Source organism: Bufo gargarizans, chromosome 1 (assembly GCF_014858855.1).
Source record: "Bufo gargarizans isolate SCDJY-AF-19 chromosome 1, ASM1485885v1, whole genome shotgun sequence".
Classification (NCBI taxonomy): domain Eukaryota; kingdom Metazoa; phylum Chordata; class Amphibia; order Anura; family Bufonidae; genus Bufo; species Bufo gargarizans.
In genome coordinates, this window is record NC_058080.1 from 118637991 (window position 1) to 118664530 (window position 26540).

The 26540-nt window shown below is 41.3% G+C and overlaps 1 protein-coding gene across 4 annotated transcripts in view; it reads left to right on the forward strand.

The window, feature by feature from the left end:
- The window catches only part of TENM3 (teneurin transmembrane protein 3), a 1312080-nt gene that overhangs the window by 1208143 nt on the left and 77397 nt on the right, over positions 1-26540 (forward strand). For all 4 annotated transcript variants that reach the window (XM_044297320.1, XM_044297329.1, XM_044297345.1 and 1 more), the window contains 3 exons: positions 950-1211; positions 16407-16674; positions 20238-20381. In XM_044297320.1, coding sequence (XP_044153255.1) covers positions 950-1211; positions 16407-16674; positions 20238-20381 — 674 coding nt within the window. The remainder of the gene's footprint in view (positions 1-949; positions 1212-16406; positions 16675-20237; positions 20382-26540) is intronic.

Below are 26540 nucleotides of genomic sequence, written 5' to 3' on the forward strand. Positions count from 1 at the left end.
CTTCAATGAAGTATAATGATGACATATGGTTATACAAGTGTATGAGATTCTGCCAGTAAATACCCCTTCAAATAAAAAAAAAACATCAGTTATAAATACGCTAGATCTAGATAGGTAGTCATCCCTTGTTTTAATAGCCTGAATATGGTAAAACATCGACAACATCAAAAATTCCATCTAAAGAGTAGGAGGATTATTCAGTTGACATTGTAATTATTCATAAAAGCATAGCCCCGTTTTCTGGTGACTTTAACAATAAGTCCTTTGTGTCCCATAATGTGACAATGGCTTTTACATTATCCATTAATTTCTATACATATTTCCTTCCGCAACATCATTGATTCTGCATCCGTATTTAATGATATGTCACATTTTGATACATGTATTCAATTTAGCATTGTTAGTGAGCACTGAATTATACGTGGATCAAAATATATGATCACAAATCCTACCCTGCGGCTGTCTTCAGCTCCCCAGGCTCTTGTTTATGTGGGTCTATTCTGCAATCTGCAACCTGGCTAGTTCCTGGGCATAACTGCTCTGCATCCCTTTCCGTGTCTCTAGGCTAGAACTAAGATGATATAAGCAGATAAATACCAAATTAGAAAATTTGCTGAGATGCTTGTGGTTCTGGGAGCCCTCTGCCAGATGCGATGGAATGAAGTTGGACCATTGTGGGCTGCAAACTGCATGTCTGGAGTGCTTTTCATGTTGATACAATAAAGGTTATAATCTACAGGAAAATAAATCAATATTCTTTAAACCCAGCAGAGCTGTTTGGACCGTGCTGCATACTGTTTTCTTTCATTACGAGTGCCGCATCTGCCAGTTTAGTGTCTATGCTGCTTCTGCTTTGCATTGTGATACTTTGTTACCAAGAAGAACTTGTTAGCATCAACGTTACCATTTTATTGTATTGAACGTCAGTGCTATTTGTTTTTTCTCCCAGGTTTGATCTGGTGGCTAATGGTGGTGCCTCTCTCACGCTCATGTTCGAAAGAGCTCCATTCCTCACACAATACCACACTGTCTGGATACCGTGGAATGTTTTTTATGTCATGGATACCCTAGTGATGAAGAAGGAGCAGAATGAAATACCTAGTTGTGACCTGAGCGGATTCATCAGACCAAACCCTGTTATAGTATCATCTCCTTTGTCCACATTCTACAGGTCATCTCCTGAGGACAGCCCTATAATTCCTGAAACACAGGTACCATTTTTCACTCGGAGTTTCTACTTCTTTATTATATAAAGTATAAGCCTGCATTCACATGACCGTATTTGCAGTCCACATCCAATCCTCATTTTTTGTAGATCGCACACAGACCCGTTCATTTCTATGGGGCCACAAAAAATTCATCCTAAAATTGTTCTAATAGGAAACTCTGACCTGGAGTTATATTATATAAACTATAGGCCACCGTTCCACACCTTCTGGATTGTGGATACATTCAAGTAAATGGGTCCGCATCCATGATGCAGTGCACAAACAGCCGGTGCCCGTATATAACCAACAACAGCTGTGTGTATGAGGACTTAAGCAGCAATACCCTAACATATTATTTTTAGGCTTTATGTACATGTCAAGGCTATGGGTAGAGATGAGCAAAGTTTTCAAAAATTCGATTTGACAGCTTCGCCACTTTTCAGGGTTAAAAAATAAATTATACTCACCTCATCCACTTGATGATAGAGAGGCAGTCCGCTCCCATCTTGATTGAAGAAAACCCGCCAAAGAACCTGCGGCGAGCATGATGATGTTACCACGTGATCATGCTGGTCGTGTGCGGCAAAGTCAGCACTAATGACGTCAACCGTGCACGACATGCTTGTTCATGTGGTGACGTCTTCATGCTTGTCGCAGGTTCTTTGGCGGGTTTTCTTCAACCAAGACGAGAACAGACCGCCACAATCAAGTGGATAGGTGAGTATAATTTCTTTATTTTCAGGCACCATTTTTTGAAAAATTGATTCATTACCATGAAGCGCTAGGACATTCGGCTTTGCATTGAACATGAATTTTTCCTAAACTTTGGATCCTTGGATTCACTAAACACTAGCTATGGGCACAAGCATGTGTCATGGCAAAGACTTTGAGTCATGGTATAGTGCTATGGTTAGTGTGTTATTTCTTCATTCAACTTGGTTATTGTATGGAATCACAATACAGCCCTGTGCATGAATCATTAAACAGGTTTTCTGGGGAAATAATTTCAATTAAGCATAGAGCCAGAGTGGGTTACAATAACAAACAAACAGTGCTCACCGCTCCGATCCTTACCACAGCTGTTCAGTTGCTGCTTGAGTCGCTGCTCCACTCAACTCCTTGGTCTTGGGGTTAACCTGCACAAAATGGCTTGGACTGCTCACCCAGCCAATCAATGGCCACAGTGGTGATGTGCCTCAGTCAGTGATTAGCTGAGAGGGCAGTTCAAGCCGTTTCCTGCATTTCAGGAAATGAATGAGAGTAGGGACCGGAGCAGCGGGTTAAATGTAATGCAGGACCAGAGAGGGGAGTAATGATCATTTCCTATGTTAACTCATTTCTTACCTGTTTTTAATTAAAATTATTCCACCGGAAAACCCCAGTAATGGAATAACAATGTCAAGCATTACAAGAATTTAAGGCAGCAATTTCCTTGCCAGACCATTCATAGATTATATACTGCCTTGTAGCATTTTATAGTCTACAACCTGTTTAAAAACAATTGTTTGAGAGTTGCTTATGGGGCCTGAAAGTAACCTTGATAAATTTTAATTCCATTAATGCAATTGCATTAGGAAATTGCTGTTTATTCTGTAATATTTTTGTAATATGAGCAGTCTTGGGACATTGTTCTTATTTATTAAAGTTTTGTAGCTTAAAGGTAAATAGGTCTGTTCATTATACATGGGAGTCTACACACCATAGCTACATGGCTGAAAAGAGATAAAGGTCTATCAAGGCTATCAAGGCTCTCGCTACTCTCCACCTCCTTTCCCTCAGTGTTGGGGATAGATGCAGGAGACTGTGCACAGCAGATGTGTGTGGAGATAAGGGAAAAGATTCAATGAGGGCAGCTCAAACAGCCTGTAGATAGGGAGGAAAGCACACAGGAGACAGCAAGGGAAGACAGCAGCATCCTGGACAAACAAGTTCAGCATTTATTACACACCCACATGAGAAAAGTCTTAAACTAAGAATAAGCTGTTTAGCAGAGGATCTGAAAATCAATTAAGTTATGAAAATATTTATTTTTATCAGAGTAACATGTAAAAAAAAAACTAATATATATATTTTTTTTTTAAGATCAAAGGGGTCCTAAGCCTTTAAAACAGATTTGTCTGCAAATTAAGTGGACAGATTTGCTTTGAAAATAGCTTTATCTATCGGTATATGAAGAGCAGTGATGTCATCACTTGTACTTTAATAAGAATTAAACTTTTAGATGTGAGGAATAGCGCTGTCACTTCCATAGCAGATAACGGTATATAGAGGCTTCATTTGTTAAAGTGTTTCATAATAGAATCCATAACTGTCAGTGCAGGTAAAACATAGTTACAGATGTAGCACACACCAATATAACAATTGGTTGCTGCTGTCATCTCTAAAGATAATTGCATTACTGTTATATGCTAATTATCTTTTTTAATCAGCAGGTAACATAACAGCGGTGCGTTGTTTTATGTGATAGTGACGCATGTTACAGTAATATGGAGAGCATTCATTACAAGTAGCTCCCTTTGTTAAAACTAATACGAGGAATAATTGCATTTAGAATATAAAATGAGCGCTAGATGCTTTCACTGTATTACAGTATATGGGTAGAATGAAAGTACGGTACTTTCTTACTGATCTGTATCTTTATAATTATTACTCTGCTGACACAACAGAGGGTACTGCATCCAGCTGTTTCTGGGCTGCCCATGGATACATAATTGCCAGCAGTTACAAATCTGCTGGGATTGTTCCAAATCCTGGCAAATTTAGCTTGTCCTTGTCCTAAACAGTGGGCCTTACTGGTAGGTGTGGGTTGAACCAGCGCAGGGGGTTAAATGCCACAAAATATTATCCAAGTATGTGGATATTGTGTATTCTGTTGAAACATTGTATTTTATGCAGTCACTGCAGGCAATGGCGCTTGTGTACATCTCTCCATTTGTCCCATCTCCTTGTTTTCGGAAACCCTATGACAGGGAATATAAAAAAAGTCCAAGAATGAGATTATCCTTTTCAGGGCAGCTAGGTGGGATAGACTAGGATCTTCTTAGGGAACGTATTCTTATCTAATATTGTATTTTAGGTCTTTGGTACATTATGATCAATTTTTTTTTTGTTTTTTGGTGTTTTTTTTCCTCTTGGTGATCTTTGATTTTTACCATTATATTGTTATGTAATTCCAAAGTAGCCTGTAATATTTATGTATGTCTGTGTCTTCATGGAGCAAATAGTGACTACAAGACATTTGCTCGAAAAAAATTCTATAGGTAGAATATGCATAGCTTTATTTAGCATTATTAACTCACCCCAGCCACAAGCACAATAGCTATTGTCTTTTTATAATCTGTGATACTGAGCATGTGCAGAGTTGATCACCAATAGTCAATCTGAAACTAGCTGATTTTCGCAGTCAAGTCTCTAATACTTTCCTGTGATTTAAAGGAGTTATCACATAAACGATGTAAAAAAACGTGATGTAACAAACTTAGAGCCAGCCTTGTATGTCACATAGATCAAGTGATCTGTCCATTCATTTGCTAAATTTATTTTAAGCCTGCAACTTGGGGCTGGGCACTTTCTCAGGGGGTGTCCTTTCTGCTGCAGCTGGTGGCAGTTCGAGAATGGAACTAAGCATGTATGCCAATATCAGTGAGCTGGACAAAAAAAAATATATAATGATGGCGCTATACAGATAGATTTCAGTGAATAACTCAGTAGCTATACTAAATTTTAATTATATGCAATTACAAAAGTATTCAGATCTGAAATCTGGGATGACAATGCCATGGTGTATTGATATTTTATGTATATATGTTGTGGAGTACTTTAAGGTTTGTCCGCTCTTAGACATATTTACATCTTGTTTTGGCTTTGATATGACTTTTTGATTTTCCACCATTATGTTTAATGATAAATCGATAAGAGAGGTCTGGTTTCAGTTGCCTCCCCCCCTTCCCCCTCCCCAACCTTCCTAAAAAATTAATGGGAATAAAGGAGACTTTACCTTGATAGAACAGTTTAGTGGAAAAACTCTTTTGACGAAACGTCCTAAGTACGTATAGTACAGTTTTTCTGGATTGCTGGAGGAAGCTGTCACAGCCTCATCTTTGCTAGATAACATTGCTAAAGGTTCTTCTCATCATGTGAGACTCAACATGACCACTGCATTGTAGGAGACTATGGACTGCGCATTGTAGGAAACCCTTGTTTATACATCGTTATATCCGAAGAATAAAGTGGAAATGAGGTGACCATTTAAGTTTCTACTCTTCCCATGAGTATTTAACACAGCTTTGGTAATAGAGAAGAATTCTACCTACAGTATGGTGCCATGTATCACACATCCAAATAAAAACTAAACTATACCATTGCACACAATATGTAATGATATAGTTTTAGGATTTTGTTTAGTTTTCCCTTTTTCTTTTGTTGTTTTCTCAGTTTTTACCTCTTTTACCTGCACAACTTTCTGAAGGACTTTAAAAGGCTTTCTTTCCCGTGTTTTATGCTTTTGGGACATAAAATCTACCTTCAAAAGAAGGAGTCATACTGTGACAGTTCTGTGCCATTCACTGGGACCATTTACAAATGAAGCTGGCTTACATTTAGAACTGGTGCTTGATGTGCCAAAGTTATAGAGAGACCTGTGCCAGAGCAGGGGCTTTATTAAAAGGCCAGTCTTAATAAATGTGCCCCACAGTTCTTAAAGGGGTTATCCAAATGTTTTATATTGATGGCCTATCCTCAGGATAGGTCTTTAATATCTGATCGGTGAGGGGTCCGACACATAGAAACATAGAATGTGTCAGCAGATAAGAACCATTTGGCCCATCTAGTCTGCCCAATATACTGAATACTATGGATAGCCCCTGGCCCTATCTTATATGAAGGGTGGCCTTATGCCTATCCCATGCATGCTTAAACTCCTTCACTGTATTTGCAGCTACCACTTCTGCAGGAAGGCTATTCCATGCATCCACTACTCTCTCAGTAAATTAATACTTCCTGATATTACTTTTAAACCTTTGCCCCTCTAATTTAAAACTATGTCTTCTTGTAGCAGTTTTCTTCTTTTAAATATTCTCTCCTCTTTTACCTTGTTGATTCCCTTTATGTATTTATAAGTTTCTATCATATCCCCTCTGTCTCGTCTTTCTTCCAAGCTATACATGTTAAGGTCCTTTAACCTTTCCTGGTAAGTTTTATCCTGCAGTCCATGTACCAGTTTAGTAGCTCTTCTCTGAACTCTCTCCAAAGTATCAATATCCTTCTGGAGATATGGTCTCCAGTACTGAGCACAATACTCCAAATGAGGTCTCACTAGTGCTCTGTAGAGCGGCATGAGCACCTCCCTCTTTCTACTGGTAATGCCTCTTTCTATAAACCCAAGCATTCTGCTAGCATTTCCTGCTGCTCTATGACATTGTCTGCCTACCTTTAAGTCTTCTGAAATAATGACCCCTAAATCCCTTTCCTCAGATACTGAGGTTAGGACTGTATCACTGATTTTATATTCTGCTCTTGGGTTTTTACACCCCAGGTGCATTATCTTGCACTTATCAACATTACATTTTCGTTGCCAGATTTTTGACCATTCCCCTAGTTTTCCTAAATCCTTTTCCATTTGGTGTATCCCTCCAGGAACATCAACCCTGTTACAAATCTTTGTGTCATCAGCAAAAAGACACACCTTACCTATCGAGGCCTTCTGCAATTTTAGTGATAAAGATATTAAACAATATGGGTCCCAGAACAGATCCTTTAGGTACCCCACTGGTAACAAGACCTTTGTCTGAATATACTCCATTGACTACAACCCTCTGTTGTCTGTCCCTCAGCCACTGCCTAATTTATTCACCAATATTGGAGTCCACACACAAAGACTGCAATTTATTGATAAGCCTTCTATGTGGGACAGTATCAAAAGCCTTACTAAAGTCCAGATAAGCGATGTCTACTGCACCTCCACAATCTATTTTTTTAGTCACCCAATCAAAAAAATCTATAAGATTAGTTTGACATGATCTCCCTGAAGTAAACCCATGCTGTTTTTCGTCTTTCAATCCATGGGATTTTAGATGTTCCACAATCCTCTCCTTAAATATGGTTTCCTTGAATTTCCCCACTATTGATGTCAGGCTAACTGGCCTATAGTGGCCCGTTACCAGTGATTGGTTAAATAATTATGTTAATGGTTCTGCTAGTTTACCACTAAGCTCTTTTAATAGCTTTTGGTGTATCCTATCAGGCCCCTGTGAGTTATTTGTATTAATTTTAGACAGCTGACTTAGAACCTCTTCCTCTGTAAAGACACATGTATCAAAAGATTCATTAGTCTTCCTTCATAGCTGAGGTCCTTTTCCTTCATTTTCCTTTGTAAAAACTGAAAAGAAGTATTCATTGAGACACCCAGGACCACCGACAATCAGTGAGCACCGAGGCCTCTTCCTAGGCCACTGACATCATTTTCATCAGTCACATGTCCTAGGTGTAGCTAAATCCAATTCAAGTGAACGGGGCTGACCTGCATTACCAAGTAGAGCCGCTATCCAATGGACCCTACTGTGCTTATCAAGCTGCGAGGAGGCTGTGCCATTCGTACAGCTGATTCCTGGAACCTCCGCGATCTGATATTTAAATAAATAGCAATAAATAAAGTACAGGTCCAAATTCATACAAAAAGCAATACATTCATAATAATACATGTCCATTGAAATGCTATAACCTGTGTCCCCAAAATGAGGTCAAGACGGTGAAGTGCAGGTACAGCCTGAAAGGGGTTGTCTCACTTCAGCAAATGGCATTTATCATGTAGACCAAGTCAATAGAAGGCACTTACTAATGTATTGTGATTGTCCATATTGCCTTCTTTGCTGGCTAGATTTATTTTTCCATCACATTATACACTGAGTATCCAGGGGTTACAACCACCACTGCAGCGCAGGAACGAGGTGGACTCTTTTTCCTATACTGTGCAAACAAAACTACCTCTGCTGGATTGCAGGGTGGTCATAACCCCTGAATACGAGCAGTGTATAATGTGATGGAAAAATAATTCCAGCCATCAAAGGAAGCAATATGGACAATCACAATACATTAGTAAGTGCCTTGTATTAACTTTTTCTACATGATAAATGTAATTTGCTAAAGTGAGACAACCCCTTTAAGCAAGGTATCACCTGGACCAGAGGAACCCAAACCCCCCCAATGTCCATTTCACCATCAAATAATAAATACAAAGTAAAATATACTGAACAAACAGTCACAAGTGTATGAATAAAGTAGAAATGTGCGGTATCTAATGGCAATCAACCAACTGACCCTTCTATAGAAAACTGGTGATTGGTTGAAGCTAATTGTTTGATTACTACTGGTTAATGCATGTTCATAAAGCTGCCAGCATCTGAGAGTAAAAGAAGACTTGGCTACTGACCAGTAGCATCTAATCACATAATGGGTGGTATTGTCTGAGTAGGCCTTTGGGTACTGCGATTCCCATCACACTTGCTAAACTTGGCCGTAATGTAGTCTTATGCAATGTAAATACTCTATAACAGTAAATAATTATTGTTTCCTGTAAACTCTTCATGAGAGCACATTTACATTGATTGTCCAGGAAGGGTTACCACTGCTGCCTCATCCTACTTTTGCACAAAGGACAGCAGACACCTGCCAGGGAAACCTGCAGTAGAACATTGACCTATGCGGACAGCAATTGCCTGGGGCAAGGCATGCACAAGACATGGGACTTCTTAATAAGATGTTGGTGAACCCCTTTTCCTTATGGGTCCTCGTGCAGCGGAACAGGCTGCACATATATGTCTACATCGATCTTGTTCCAAGATCAGCTCCAAATAAAAGTGACTTCTGCAATACCTTAGGAGCCCTGTTTTGTTAGGGGTCCTTTACTGTGTCAGAGCTTGGATCCTATGTTTTATAATGGTGGGCCAGTCTAACCGTTTTCAAGACTATATAGTAGATTTAGTTATCTACCAACCCCTATCTTCTTGTCACTGCACCTATGGTCTCCAAGATAAGTGCTATAGGACCACATTAGTGTGGACAATGTGTTGAGAAATTAGAAGGCATCTAATGCCCTAACATTTTAGTTAGTTCTGTAGATCCCAGAGGATACATTCAAAGGGCTTATCCCATGATTAATGTAAAAAGTTAAAATCAGACATCATTTAGTACTTGGCAATCTCTGTATAACAAAGCTAGAACCAGCCCTGTACCTCACATGGATCCATACCTCCCTTCATTACATGATTGAATTCCTGTACTTACTGTATATCGAGTTAGTAGATCAGAGGGCATATTATTTCTGCTGCAGCTCTTTTCTTGTCAAATCTCAGTGGGCATGTTTTTTTTTTTTGCCAGGGGCATGTGCCACGAGCCCCTGAGGAGCCGGTGCAGAGGATGGGAGTGGTAATGGCCCTGATGAGGCGTTGTGTCATCGTGTGCTGTCTCAGGCCATCGCTCCCTAGGGTTTGGTGCAGTGAAAATGTGAATTGAAGGTATCAGACAGAGGTAAAATAATAAGAAACAACTTTATTTAACGAGTGTTCAATGGAGGTTAAAGCTAAGAGGTTAAAAGTTATTGTCATGATGCCAGTTGCATTTCAGCAATGAGGGACTAGGTCCACCTATGTAGAAGTTGATGGTGGAACCCAGGTGTAGGAATGCCAGAGTGGTATAAGGGTGTGCCTATGGTGTCCCTTTAGGTGCAGCTTTGCACTTGTCATGGTGCTCCTACCTGGATATCCTGGAACCCTGGTGTAGTCGTCCAAAGCAGTGCAAATAGGGTTAACAGTTGAAGTATTTGTAGAATAAATGGAGTCCAGACTTTTATTAACGTTGAAACAGCTTTACTTGAATAAACTTGCATCAGAGAACACTCTTCCAACCTTATCTTGGTCATCAGAAGATTTTGGCTTAACTTCTGTCAGGCAAACACATTCAGCTCTACTACATCTGTACATTTTCAACCCTGCTATGTTGGTTGTATTAAATAGAAATGTTTCCTTTTCTGATGTAGGCTGCAACTTAGCTTTCTGTAGTCTGATTCTGTCTTTATCTTGACCTGTATCTTTGTCTTTATTCAGGGAATCTTTCTTCCTGACATTGGAGGCACTCAGCTTAGGCCTCAGGGCCCAACAGAGCAGATAGGCTATGCTGACGGGAACACAGCCTCCCTCTTACAGGGGGTTACTCTCAACTTCTGCAGGCTCCCCAGGAGGGATGAAGGCCTGCTGCTTCCCCTTACAGGGGGTAAGCTAGACTGACTAACACTAACTAAAACTCCTCCTTCTCTAGAGAGGGTTAGAATGGATAGAGAGGTTCCACTCTAGGAAAACTAGCTCTGCCAATACTGCCGCCATCTTCTGGTAAACCAGGCACATTAAATGTCAACTATTTCAGGGAATTACAAATACACATTATGCAGGATATGGTAATAAATGCATATAATGACATAGAATCCAACATAAGAGATTGTAGAGGTGCAAAAAGGTGGTAATGCCCCCTAGCGGGGCATTAGAAGTGCAAAGGATAACTTGTGGTACATCCAGAAAGGATGAATACAATAATCAGTTTCTCTGGCACCAGATGAGGAGGTATAGTGGCTGGTTGGTTAGCAGTAGGTAAGCACAAGCAAGCACTTGTAGATATAGATGTCTACTGTAGTACAAGCTTGATATTAGTCAAGCCGGCGGCTGCGTCTCCATCCAGACAGCGGTCACGCCGGGACACTCGAGCCTCAGTATCTACAGTCCCCCATCTATGTGAACATCCTCCTGAGTGACTGACCAGCGTTAGCAACTTACCTGGATACGCAAGTACTTCTGTATCATCAGAAAACAGACATTTCAGATCATTGGCTCTACCATATTATATTATATATATACATACTCTATCTACTTAGATTGTTGCAGCCATTGTATACTGACTGTTCATTGTACAGTAGGTTGATGTTTATACGCCCTCGAAGTGGGAGGGCGTTGTCATGATGATATGGTAATAACCTATATCACTTTCCCTTCATATGTTTGGAGTCTGACATGCTAAGACCCAAATAGTATTTTATATCAAGGACTAGGGGTCTTATATATTTATAGACATCTAGTTATAATTGGTGACCTTAAGTCTAAGCTACACTTATTGTGGTCACATATGTGTCATCTGTGTTGTTTTTTCTTGATTGTATATCTGTGGTTTTGGACACTCTGCATTTCTTTGGTTTTTGGTCCCCTGAGGAGCCCAACATCAACTGGGCGAAACGCGTCGGGACGTCTTTTTCAGTTATAAGTATCTACTGCTCTTTCCTAATTCTACTCCCACCATTTGGGTTTTGGGTGTTCCTCTAATCTAATTAAACCCCTTTTTTGTTTTTGGCAACCTCTAGATCAGCAACAGCCTTCCACTAGGACTAGCTCAACCCGCCACCCGCAATAGGGTCCTGCAGGGATATATAGGAGGCACGAGATACGGGATCGCCCTTACCAGGGCGGCTATTCCGTTCTTAGGCAGGGCCTTAACAATTTAAGGGCAACACTAGGGTGACTTTCCCTATAGATGATTCACTTGCTTTCCTGCTACATTGGAAACAAGTGATTTGTAGCTTTTGCATTAATTTTTGTCTTTTGTTTATTGTTTATTTATGTATCAAAAGGGTCAAAATATTTTAATTGAACATATTAAAAGTCATGTTTTAGAATTTACGGTTTCACTGTGATACCCCTATTAGTCAAGCCTAGCAATGGTTTAGGTAGGTGGTGGTGCCTGAGCTGTTGTCCCTCAGCTTGCAGCAGTGTCTGTAAAGCTGAATTTCACTGATCACTCTGCTATCCTGTCTCTCAAGTGGTTTCTGGAGGCTGGATTAAGTTGTTCTCTATTTAGTTCCTGAGTTTCCCTCACAGGGGAATAAGATACAGTTCTTGGGAGTGGGAGCTCTGATATGTGCCCCTCACTCCCCCACTATCAGAACAGGAACTCTCTCTCTTTTCTCTGTCTGACTTGACTGGAACTCCCCTTCCTGGCAGGAAGCAGGGCCAGCCCATTCCTACCTGTCAACCATTACCACCTCTGCTAAAATAAATGGTCACAACAGTAAAAAATCCATAACATACCAAATCCAGGGGCTTGTTTGAAAAATGTAGAATATTTTTTGTTAGACACCCCCTTTAAGCCTGATGTTGGTAGGTACTGAATTCTATATAGCAGGGGCATTAGGGTCTCAAAAGATTCAGCCCCAATGAATATGGCCCACTTCTCTAAGTTGCCCCCCCCCTCCCCCCACACACCACATTTTGCTGTACTTGCTATACAGCAGCACATACCTGTCACATCCAGGGCCTCCAGGTGACGTCTCCTCTGATGTAGATCTTCTCTGTCATCATCTGCTCCATTTGGTCCGGACAACTTCTTTCAGCCTTGCCTCGTCTCTGCAGAGTGTGACACACAGACATCTCAGCTCCCTTACATTTCTATTATCATCCTGTAACCTGGAGTCCCCACAGTGTTATCCTGTTGCTCGCTGTGCCCCCCAATACCTCCAAATACTACACTGAGGAAATATTTCTGCCCCCATAGTAATAGTGCTTCTCATAGTCCCACCAATAGTAATTCCCTTCTAGAATGACCCCATTAGTAATACTGCACCCTACAGTTCCCCCAACCATGATAATGCTCCCCATTAGTAGAAGAGTCCTCCAGTATTAATAATGCCCTCTCAGAGCCCCCAGTAGAAATAAGGCCCCCTATTGTTCCCCCAGTAGTAATAAAGTGCTCTACGGACCCCTCAGTAGTAATAAGACCCCCCCCCCTCCATAGTGCTCTTAGAAGAATTAGGGTGGATCTATAAGTACCTCCTATAGAGCCCCCAGTAGTAATTAGAACACCTAATGTCCCCTGTAAACAATAAAGATGAAAAAAAACACACAAAAAACTAAAAAACAAACTGAGACAGCACGTCCAAACCTGTGGAATTTCATCTAGATGCAACGTTTTGTCTTAAGGAAGCCTTTGTCAATGTCCCCTGTATTTATAATATCCCTACAGTGCCCCAGTATTTATACTGTCCCCTACTATTATAATACTCTCCCTGAAGTCCCCCCAGCATTTATAATGCCCCCCTGCAGTGCCCCCTCTAGTTATATCCCTCCATCCACCATATAGTCCCATGTAAATAACATCACACCATCTCTCCTGCCCCCTCCAAAATGCAGTCTTATGTAAATAACATCACTCCCCTCCCTTCAGCCCTTCCAACATACAGTCCCATGTAAACAACACTATTTCCCTCCCTCCACCATAGAGTCCCATGTAAATAACATCACACCATCTCTCCAGCTCCCTCCAATATACAGTCCCATGTGAATAACATCCCTCTCTATCTACCGCCCCCTCCAAAATGCAGTCCCAAGTAAATAATATCACCCCCTCCAATATACAATTCCATGTAAACATTACCCCCTCAACATTCAGTCCCTCCATCAGACCCCTGTAACATTCCGTGTCATATAAATAACATCACTCCCTCCCACATATCCCATCAACATACAGTCCCATGTAAATAACATCACTTCCTCCCCCAGCCCCTCCAACATACAATCCCATGTAAATAGCATCACTTCCTTCCACAGCTGCCTTCAACATACAGTCCCATGTGAATAACATCACCTTGCCCCAGCCCCCTCCAACACATTTAGTCCCATGTATTTAACATCACTCCCTCCTACAGCCACCATCAACATACAGTCATATGTAAATAACATAACCATCTCCCCAGCCACCTCCAACACACAGTTCCATGTAAATAACATCTCTCCCTTCAGCCCTAACATAAAGCCCCAGTTAAATAACCACAACTCCCAGCATTGCTCTGCCTCTCCCTTCACATACCTCTCCTCATGTAGCAGACCTCACCACAGCTTCTTCCGCATGACTTGTCCTCTTCACTGCCATCCTCTCCTGTACTGGTCACATGATGGAGACATCATAACAGGTCCTTCTCAACCACTGTCTGTTTTGCTGGTCACATGACCTGTGATGTCATCACAGGTCCTTCAAATCTTCCATTGCATTAGATTCAATTGTATTGCAGTCCTGAGGATGGCATTACATTTGGATCTATCTGACAGGCAGGACATTCGGGACTTGGGACAAAACATCAGGGGCCCAGGCCCCAAATGTTTTTACCTAGCAACACCCCTGCTTTATAGTAAATCTATTCTGACATTCTCCAAATAGGAATAAATCAAGACACTTTGTGTTGTCATGGCATACACGACTAGTCTCCTTTGTGTTCCTTATGTCATGTTCTGCTCAGGCCCTCCACCGTCAGCTTTAGATTTCTCTTTTCTGCTAGAGTAAAAGGATAGTAGAGGAATTGGAGAGTGTCATTCTATGTATATGGTTTAAAAAAGAACTGGTGGGGAAATCTGCAGATTACAGGCAGCTGTTTTATTCAAGATCCGACAGCGAGATGAAAACCCGACAAATAAAAATGCTTGCTAATAAAATGTGCGAATGACATAGGAAAGCACACTCTCCCTGCCAAAATATTCCAATAAAAAGGAATGTTTGAAAGCTCTCCCATGGGAACCCTCCCAATTCTTATTTTGTACACTTGGCTATGCATATCAAGCAAGCAGTGCTTGGTGGCTTAGCAACTATAAATGCTAGTCTTCTTTGTGTAGGAATCGTATTATAGATTGTAATCCTGTCATTGCGGCTCGAAGTGAAATAAAGGTGATTGCTTTCGTTGCCAGATCTGAGTACGTAAAAGTCTGAAATCTCCATGACTAATGACTGCACGGAACCTTCAATCATCAAACTGTAGTTAAAATGTCTGTCACTTTCCCATTTGGAAAAGCCAAACCTTTCGCAACAGAGCAGCGATAACGGAGTGAGCAATGTGTGAGAGCCTTTTATGTATCCGCTCCATGAAAAGAAAAGCTATAAGTAACCCAGCCTAGTTTGATAATATAACCAACACATATATCACATACATTGGAACATCATCAAAACCGACAGCTTTATAGAGGAAATAAGTTGCTCAGTTAGCTAAAATCATTTGGCATAATTTACAGTGATGAGTCGCACTAGTATATCCCTCAATATGGAACGTGTCAGACAATATGGCTGCTGAACAAAGAGCCAACAGAGGAAAAAACACATTTCTTAATGATGCTGATATGTTTAATGTGTTCCAGAATGCAACGCATCAAGCTCCTCTTTGTGTTCATGTGATTTAGATACTATACGGTGCAATCTTTCATAGTTACTGAGCCATTACAATTCGACCGGCGCCCCTCGGCTTGGGTGGACTTCAGGTCATTTATATAAAAAACAGCAGCCCTGAAAATGGGATTAGAGATTAGAGCTGAGCAAAGCAATTATAAATGAATCCAGATGGAATCCAATCTGAATTTTTGGTGATTTGAATTGGGCTAACTTTGCAGAGAGACACAGTGTAGCCTCCACATAGATAGATAGATATGAGACAATAGAATCTGACAGTATAGCAGAGCCTACAGAGGGAGTACAAATTGGCTCCATATCTAGAGAAACTCCCCAACCCCAGAGACTGACAGATCCTGAGCTGGAGCAGGCTAAGCGCCCACAACCTGCTCATTGAATCCGGGTGGGACAGAGGTACGGACCCAAAGAGAGCAGACTGTGCCAGCTGTGCGACCAGGAGGCTGTGGAGGATGAGGCTCACTTTCTGCTGTGGTGCCCGAAATACTCAGCAGTGAGGACACTCACTTCAGGAGACTGTCTGATCTCTGCCCAGACTTTACCTCCATGGAAGATGAGAACACAGCGGCCATAGCAGCACAATATATTACTGCCTGCCATAGACTGAGAGGAGCCAGATATGTCACGGACTCTTATACCCCCACCATGTGGTGGTGTCCCCATCCCACAAATCTACCCTATACCCCCACCCTGGATGTGTCCTTTTCCACCAACCCTACCAAACAGTTTCCCACTTGCTTTGGAATACTAAAATGTATTAGTCCTGCCAATAAAGCTGATGTGAATTGAATTGATATGAGATAGATAGATGGATTCATGATTTAGAAAAATATGTTTTAGTTCCCATTTTGTTGAATAATCAGCAAGGTGCAAGCACTGTTTGATACTGTACATCACTTATATTGCTGTTGTTGAATACTACATATTTGATCTGTTTTATTCCAGGTGCTCCATGAAGAAACAACCATTCCAGGGACGGATTTGAAACTATCCTACCTAAGTTCCAGGGCGGCAGGATATAAATCAGTTCTTAAAATTACCATGACCCATTCTGCAATACCCTTCAATCTAATGAAAGTTCATCTTATGGTGGCGGTAGTTGGAAGACTTTTCCAGAAATGGTTTCCAGCTTCTCCTAATCTTTCCTACACCTTCATTTGGGATAAGACAGATGCTTATAACCAGAAAGTCTATGGATTATCTGAAGCTGTCGGTATGTATTTCTATTATAATTAAACAGTAATATTTATTTTAGGAACTCTGTCAAGGAGAGGTTGATTTATGGCCGTGTAAAACGGAAGACTGGCTTCGCTGCTGCATATGCATTCATCTTCTTTTTAAGCAGCAGTTTAAATATTTCAGTGACATTTAATTTTGTAGAAATCTGTGTCATTGAATTTCCCACTCTGGGGTTTCACTGGCTGGTTTATATCTAAAGGCTCCTTTACACTACTCAATTTTCGGGCAGATTATTGATAACGAGCAATTGTCCAAAATAATCTGCCAGTCTAAATGAGTCGCCGATTACCCAATGAACGAATAGACATCTAAATCATTGTTTGTGGGCAGAAGATTGTGCCACCTAAACAGCATCTGCTGCTGGCAAACAATGATTCTGTATGGGGCCAAGTGATGGCATCAGAGATACAACCTCCCTATACTGTGGGGGAGATCGCTGCATGTAAATGCACCTTTCTCCTCCACTGACATGCTATTGTCAGAAAGGAACACTTCCTTCCCGACAATCATCCGCCTTTTCTGTTCGTTTAAAGGGTCATTTGCTATTACTTAGAGTGTGTGCTCTTTAACATATCTTTCTGTAAATTTGTATTAATCATTCTGTCCAAGGAGACACCATGGAGGCAGAGTATGCAGTTACCTTGGAAAGACCTGGTTGGCTCCATTCCATTGCTTGTTGAGCGCTGAGAAGAACCTGTGTAAAATGTCTACACCAACTGTCTGGGAAATGGCCTAAGGGTCTTAGAAAGTGGAATTGGAAAGAAACACCAGGCTCTTCTTTCCTAGACTGCAAAATCCATCACTATAATGGGAGGAGGGCCCTAATCTTTGCCATGGGGCCTCATCTTCCATGTACATCACTGATTGTGTCTTATATATTGACAACAGATTAGATTAAATGAGTATTCCTGTAACAAAAAGTTATCCCCTATCTACTGGACAGAAAATGATCATAGATTGGTGGGAGTTCAACAGATACGAAGCCCACTAATCTTGATAATGGGGTTCCTATGTCTCTATATGAATGGAGTGCTGTTGAGCATGGACACTGGCGCTCAATTCATCTCTCTGTGACTGCCGGAGATAGTCAACTCAGCTTGGCTATCTCCACCAGTCATACAGTGTTTGTATCTATCGACAGTCTACATGCTCTCCTGCTGCCCCATTCAAACAGGAGACATGGGACTCCCGTCCTCATGGACAAGGGTTCCCAACAGTCGAACTCCTGCTCATTTAACAGTTGTTGTAATTGAAATACCTTTCAGCTTCACACAGAACCACCCATTAAAGGGGTTGTCCAAATAAAAACTCCAGCAGTCCCTATAAAAGGTCTAAAATAACAAAAGAAGCCATCCTCACGCTTTTTCTCCTCTGCTTCTTCCTGCTCTGGTCCTCTCTGCTGCTGTTTGTTTTCCCGGCTGCTGTTCTGCCTCACAGGTCACCACTGTAGCCAATCACTGGCCTCAGTAGTGACAACTGGTGTACTGCTGTGGCCAGTGATTGGCTGCACAGTGACCTGTGTGCCTGGAACATCACTGCTGCAACCAGGAAGATGACATACAGTAGTATGTGGCATTCAGCCATCTGTACAAGCTGTTAGACATCTGTGCTGCACCAACTGAGCATTGTAATCACAGGCAATAATGTGATCACAGAGGTAATGAATCAATCTATGGGTGAGAAGTACTGAACAACCGTATAAATTCCCCATTAATATTGCTGTGAAGAAACAGATGAAATATTCAAGGCAGGCTACGAATCCAAGGATCACAGCTCCTGCCATTAAGGAGCAAACCGCTGTCCCCGATGATTGAGGTGTGAGGCTCTGATGAACCTGTATCCTGGAGCAATGGAGATTAACCAGGCAGAAGCAGCAGGAGTGAGAGATGACGAGGCTGGCACAGCTCATGACATGCTGCAACTAGGGGAAATATGGAAAAACACGGCAGGATAGCTGCAATTCTTCACTTAAGGTGTTAGAGAATTCAAGGTGTTTGCACAGAATATTATCTGGGATTTAGGTTGTAATGTCATTTTAGTCAGAACTTGGAAATCAGCTAAACAAGTTAGGCTTGGAGACAAAATGTTAACTATATGCTAATTCATGGCAAGGAGCATTAGGCCCCTTTCACACAAGCAAGTTTTCCGCCAGGTGCAATGCATGACGTGAACGCATAGCACCCGCACTAAATCCTCACCCATTCATTTCAATGGGACTGTGTACATAAGCGTTGTTTTTCACGCATCAGTTCTGCGTCAAAACACATTGCACCCGCGCGGAAAAAACTGAAACACTGAACGCAATCGCAGACAAAACTGACTGAACTTGCTTGCAAAATAGTGCGAGTTTCACTGAACGCACCCTGAACGCATCCGGACCTAATCCGTCACTTGTGTGAAAGGGGCCTTAGAATGGTACTGCTTGAGTCAAAGTCTTGATTGCAGCTAGCCCCTTATCAAAGTATAGGATTACCTAAAAAGACAACAGGGAGACAAACACTAGACTGTATTTTTTGCTTGCGAACAGTGTAATAAAATGAAAAAACATATTTCATTAGGATGACTTTTTCATAGGTTTCATTATTTAAATGAAAACTCATAAAAGCGATATAGTATAATATAGTACTAAAGCTATCGCAAATGAAATGATCAACTTAGTAGCTTCGCTTTAACATATCATACCGTTTTAGGTATACAGTTCCTGTTTCCATGGTAACTGACTACAAATAAATTAATGTAAAGTGTGATCCTTCCGTTGCATAAATCTTTTCCAGCTGACCCCTGCTACTTGCTAATATACAGAGAAAAGTAAATTGCTTTGAGCAGAACTTGCAGTGCCTGGTTAGATTCCTCACTGCTAAATACTCTATTGCAAAAAGTTTGAGGTGACTGCCAAGGGCATTATGGGAAATCTAGATTTTTTTTTAGCAGGCATTATTAGTAGGTGTGATCTTCCAATAACTGAGGGATTCGTTTCTGCACGTTCCCCACAAAAACAAGTTGAGGAGGTCAAAATAAAAAAAACATTTTTGAAAATAAAGTTTTATTTCAACGAATTTCATAACTTAATATTCATATGACATAAAAGGAATTCGAAAATATTTTGTTAGAATCGTAACTTCACCACCAAAAAAAATGTTATGGTTATAGCCTTTGCGACCGAAGACAATATTACACATCATGCTTTGAACTATGTGGCTTTTAAGATATTATTTTACAAAGTGTAAATTAAACCGTTGGATTGACAATTGTGAACATGGAAGGCTGGTGTGGCCGCTTGCATGATCCCATTATCCATGATCCACATTCAGCATGTAACAGGGCCTGTTATTTGTGTCATTACCATGGTAAAGAGGGTTCCAGTGTATGAAATGGTACATTAGTAAGTAATAAATGTATGGAAGTGTAGCACTAGTGGTAATTATGCAATTGAAGGACTTAATGGGAGCCGTTAAACATGGATAATAAGCATTAAGTATAGTCTTTCCATTAATCCTGTTATTTATAGTTTTGTGTTTGTTCTGATTTCGGTTGCAGTATCTGTCGGGTATGAATATGAATCATGTCTTGACCTGACGCTATGGGAGAAACGAACAGCTGTTCTGCAGGGCTATGAGTTGGATGCTTCAAATATGGGTGGCTGGACCTTAGATAAGCATCATGTACTGGATGTGCAGAATGGTAAGTTCTTTATGCACTTCCAAAGATATTTCTTCACATACAAAATAACTTTGATGTTGACAGATCTTTCACGATATTTGCTGTTCTTTATCTTAAACCAGTGGTTCTAAAATGTATGGAATTTCAGAAGTAGAAACCTTAAAGAGTCGCTGAGTTTTCAACAAACATTGCATTAATCAGTAGTTCAGTGTGTGTACATGAGGAATAACACTATTTCTGGCTGTTATATCACTTGTATCTGGCATTTCTTAGCAGTTTTTCTCTGTTCTTGCTGAATATCTGGTTTACAATTCTCTCAGGCTTGGTGGGTGGAGACTAGCTGCCATCCACTGCACACAGAGAAAATAGAGGAGAATGTTCTTCCTAACTATCTCACAGTTACACAGCCCTAGGATAATGTAGGACATTATAGAGAAGTTTGTGAATGAAGAACCATCAGCGCCTCATCACTCCCCCCCCCCTTCACCTCTCCATAGACTTTGATGGAGGAATGATCTGTCCTGGACCTGCATTTTTTTTTACTATTATCGCCATTCCACTTATCAGGTCTTCTCTGGTCTCTGATTCCTAATCCCTCATGCCACACATGAAATGCCTGCCCATACGAGCACTGGTTGAGGCAGATCACCATTGTGGCCAGTCATTGGTTGAGTAGCTAGTTCCTGCATGTCAAGAGGGAACAGACAAGCAGAAACTAGAGGGAACCTGAAAAGCATTGGATGATTGGTGAAGAATCTCTTTCTGACTCTTTAAAATACATAATCCCTGTCCCCTACAGGACAATCCCTTTAAAGGGCATCGGTCAGCAGATTTGTACCTGTGCACTTGGCACTGGCAGCTATAGGCATCTGTGTTGGTCCTATGTTCATATGTGTGCCCATGTGATCTGCTGATATAAATGCCCTTTCACATGTCATGAAATCATGCATTGTGTTAAAATTACATCATACTCTATGTGTATTTCTCATTTAAATTTAGGGACAAAAATCAGTGAATGTATTTAAGTCATTGACTTCATAAATTGTAATGACCCAAAATAAAAAATCTTCAATTTCCCTGTACACATATATTCATTCAGTTTTAAGGTGGTTTATTTGCCAAAGCTCTTCCACCCGCTTCTGTAGTGAAATATTTCTAAGCCAAGTTGAAGGCCACATTGTTCTGTGATTTGCTTATGGTGCTTTTAAGGCTAAAAACATGTTCCGACTGATGTTAATAACAGACAAACTACTATTATTTTAGGATGCAGCTTCCATAACCAGAGATGTCTAGTTTTTATCAGTAATTGAAGGCTGAGGAATTGGCGTATAGGTATTGTTATGCAGTCGGCAATGTGTCATCATATTGCTGTCTATAAAGCTTCCAGACTAACCATGCTAAAACAAATTCATTGTTACGATAAAAATGAAAAATCATATTCTCCAACCCAATTTACTCTTTGTAAGTATGACTGGAGCTATGTAAGAATAGCAAAGCACAATGTCCGCTATTATAAAGCAATCAAGCATCTCTCGTCTCAGACCCCTCTATCAGCGACATAGATGGGCTTTTATTAAATTTCCAGTTTACGGATAACACAGTGATTTCCACAGTAACATAGGTACACCAATATTTCTGGTCTAGACTTTAATAAAACTGCTCTTGTGTTCATAAATGAGTGTGTTATTTATTAGGAAGAAGAGCTTTATAAGAGTGTGCGCTATGTATCTGCATTCAGAAGTAATGACCATCAATAAAAGGGCATTTACAGTGCAGTGCTATAAAATGTCAAATAGCCATTTTATAAACACATAATGGTTGGAAAAATAGAAAAGTTTCTGACAAATTACTTGATTTGTTTACTGATTCACAAAGATGAATCTAGAAGTGGTCTTTCTTCCAATACAATAGTCTATGGATCGTTGTTTCCCCGATGGCAGATTGTGCTGTGTAAACATGATCTGCTGCCGGCAAACAATGAGACAGTATAGGGAAGAACGATAGCATTAGCGATCACTCCTTCCCATACTCTGGGGAAGGTGGTATCACATCTGAGATGGCAGGTAACAGACATGCGGCGCAGAGGGGAGGGAAGAGGAGTACCCTTCTACTAGGGAGAGGGAGGAGTGGTGACCCCTAAGTCACCTAGCACTGGCACCTGGCTGCCCTGACATCCATAGACGGGCTGCTCACCCATATGCCGATCACGTGCCTCGTCCCTGGCTTACCATCAAATAAGCCCTAGGTAGTGAGTAGGGCGGTGGGAGCACTAGTCCTCACCACTGACACCTAGGGTAACATGGAAAGGACAAGCAACAGAAACACCACAAACAATCCCCAAAGGGAGACAACAAACAGGAGAGAACCAGAGATCCGTCAGCACCAGTTCCAACAGCTCCACAGCAACAGTTGTCCACCTGAGGTCAGAATAGAAGATCTGGGAGGAAGGTCTAGGGAAGCAGAAAGGGAGAATATATAGTAGCTGGGAGTGGCTGACAGAGAACAGCTGAAAGGAAAAGCTACAGATTCCTAAATGGGACAAAAAGGATCGCAAACCTAAGCAGGAAAACCTGGACCAGAATCCATTCCCACCACTAGGTCATGGAGCGATCTCTTGAGAAACCGAGCAGAATCCATTCCCACCACTAGGTCATGGAGCGATCTTTTGAGAAACCGAGCACGTAGCTACCCACTGGAACCTTCTGACCCCAGGCACAACAGGGTCAGTGATAGGTCATGACAACCTCGTGAAAGGTGGAGGAGATTGCTGTATGTAAAAGATCTCCTCCGCTAGGGATCAGCAGATTGGCGGGAAGGAACGCGTCCTTCCTGACAATCTGCTTGTACATCGACTCGTGTAAAGGGTGCAATGAGTTGGGAATCTAGGAGTTCAATTTCTCTGTCCTAACTGCTAAAGAAGGACAATAATTTCATTTTCAATTGTATAGTACTGCTGAAATGAAAAATAAAAACATTATTTAAATTATTTTAAAAATGTATTTATTATGACCACTGGGCACCTACTAAACCTGTGTTTGCCCCCTATTTTATACAGAGACCTAAAGCAATACTTTCTCATGGACGCTGTATGAAAACATTGTGACATTTCTAGTCACATATTGAATTACAGCATATTACAGAGGCACCATATAGTAGCACATGGAGTGAATGTTGCTCTGTAGTAAAGAATCATAAGGATTATGGGGTAGATTTGTCAATTAGTTTGCTCCAGAAATGGCATTAAAAAGTCACAAACCGCGTACAAAATAGTCGGAAGAGGCGGTTTTTACCCCACCCTCACCACTTTTCCAAAAGGGGGCGTGGTAAATTGTGTGGCCAGCCTCCATGAGAAAATAATCTTCTGTTACGCCTGATTTTTTTTAATGCAAATAAAGCCAGAAATCTGCCTCGGATTTCTGTTTCTTGGCTGCATGTAGATTTGCTGAGCTGCTGTAGATTTCTGTTTCTTGGCTGCATGTAGATTTGCTGAGCTGCTGTAGATTTCTGTTTAGGCGCATGGGCTGCCGGAGGATGTGCAGGAGACAGGGGAATAGCTATAGGGGAAGCAGGGTAAGTGGCTGATTTTGGGTCTGAACTCAAAAGGGGACCATCTAGGAGGAGGACTATAAGATTTTATTGTCAGGGCCTCTTCAACATTATTTCAAAATGAGATAAAATACAGTAACACTATAGGAAATGGACCGAGCGGCTGTCGGGCCTCGTCTAAGAGAGCAATCTTGACTAGCCACAGGAGTGGGGGTCTGCAAAGAAGTTGCTGCTGAGGGGGAGGCCTGTTCAAAAATTTCTAGTTACACCACTGGCAGGGGATATCAAGATGGGCCGGTCTTGATAAATCTCCCCCTATATGTGTTGTATGTGTGACCTGCTGTATGCACGGGGCAAACAGTGTCATGAAAAGTTATAAAAAATCAAATTTGCTTCAAAAACCGAGTACTAGATGGATTTACTTTTGAGTAATAGCAATGGGAGATGGCATTTCTTAAAAGCTGCAATAACACATAATGGGCCTGGGTGGAATGAGGAATACGCCGGTGCTTGCAGCAATAATGGAGATGCATATGAATAGTAAAATATCAGCCTGGCTTGTGCCACAAGGTGAAGCAATCTCCCAGCTTTAAATTATATCGAGCATCACTCCCCGACAACTGGTGACTTTTCAAAGTGACGCGTGTCTAATTGAATAAACGAAGTGGTTACTTGTAATGACAAGGTGGATGAGCCTGTGAAATGTGTTTCCAGGAGGAGTGCAGATACTGACAGGTGTTTGTGCCGGCACCCTGATACACGGTCATAAATATTCCTATGCTCGTCTCCTATTCCTCCACACCAGAGGAGAAAGCTGAAGGACCTATTTCTCAGGCTAATGACAGGATAAATCATACGCGGTCGCCCGTCTTTGGAGGACCTCTCTGATGAAAATTATACAACGCCTCGTTTCCAGGGGGGAAAAATGTTGCCTAGTGATTGTTGCAAGAGATGTAATCACGCAGAAACACGGGGGGATTTTTGATCAATTCCTAATCAGGACAGCATTGTAATAGAATATTGTTTATGAGATATTATTATTTTCCATTTCCATAGGCCTCGCTATTCTGCATTCTGAGTTTAGCCACTCGCTCTCGGCTGGATTTTATAATGGCAGTTTCAAGCATCTACAACAAAAGAAACGGTTCTATTTATTCAGAGGGGCTCTGAGAGCTTTGAAGAACACTGCCCTCCTGTTTCCTTTGTATTTTCGTCCATTTTGATTTTTTTTGCAAGCCTGATCGTTTTAACAGCTTCCTCGAAAAAGTGTAACCATTAGCCTATAGTTCTGCCTTTGAAACTCCGATCCGCAATCAATAAAACATGTTTAGGTACAAAGTGCAAACTGACCTGCGGTTTACATGGATTCTAACAAATAGAGATTTATGGTGACACATGCATATAGAAAATAATAGCTGACTATTCCATATAACCAGGACTCAAAATGTGCTCATTGATCTGTGCTCAATGAAGGACAATGGTAATGGATAACCGTGTCTATGCTTTATCATTGTCTAAAGTAAGAAAAATCCCCCATCAAGCATATGGGTTTGTTTGTTCATTTCCATAAGGACGATTACATTCTTGCAGGCTCAGCGTTCCATATGTAAAATGCCTGGGATCTTTCATCACTATTAGCTATTTATAGTACCGCTTGTCATTATTGCTATTCCGTTGGCTTGGTCTTAGTGACTTGCTTGTTGCATATTAATTAGTGATGAGCGAAGTTTTGAAACATTTGATTTGGCTGCTTCGCCAAACTTCAAGAAATTCAATTTGTTTCCACGATTTGAACGACGATCGCACTGCCCCCCCCCCACCCCGCCATTTAACCCCATAGATACTGCCTTCAACGCTGATCGTGACATCTGTGCCTCACATTCAGCCTTTCAGGGGTTAATCAGGGGTTAAAAAAAATTAAGGCTCACCTCATGCACTTGCTCGCGGAGAGGCCGTTTGCTCCCGCCTTAATAGGAGAAAACCGGCCAAAGGACCTGCAGCAAGCATGATGATGTCACCAGGCTCAGACTGGCCCACAGGGGTACAGGTGAATGCTCTGGTGGGCCCCTGAGCAAGGTGGGCCTCTAGTCTAGGCAGTTTTAGTGTAATATTTTGCAGAAAGCAGATCCCGTATTCTGATCAGACTGCACAGTGTTCATATCTGGTCTACAAGTGCTGATAGTGAATTGTGAGACAGATAGGAAGGGTTTACTATATGTGTGCAGGGTTCTGCATTCTATTTCACAGATCCAGACAGGCATTCCACAGTTTTTTTACAGAGGTTATCACTCGCTGCAAGTTATTCATCGTTATTTAAACATTACATTATTCAAAGAAAAACTCCAATAGACTGTTCATTATTCCGCAGAATGAGAACCTTGTTAAAGAGGGCTTCTCTTTCTCTGGCACATCAGTGACACTGCCCAGACAACAGATAATGCTGCTAGTCCCCTGAATATTGTGCCTTCCTGTACAACCCAGCCCTGGGTCTACTCTGATAAAGTCCTGTTGAACCACACCATAGTCACCATAAGTCTCTAGCAGCACCCCGCCACCCCTTTCCCCCATTAAATACACAGCCGAGCCAATGTGTATGGCTGAGCAGGGAGGGAGAGATAGCTGATCATTTGCCCA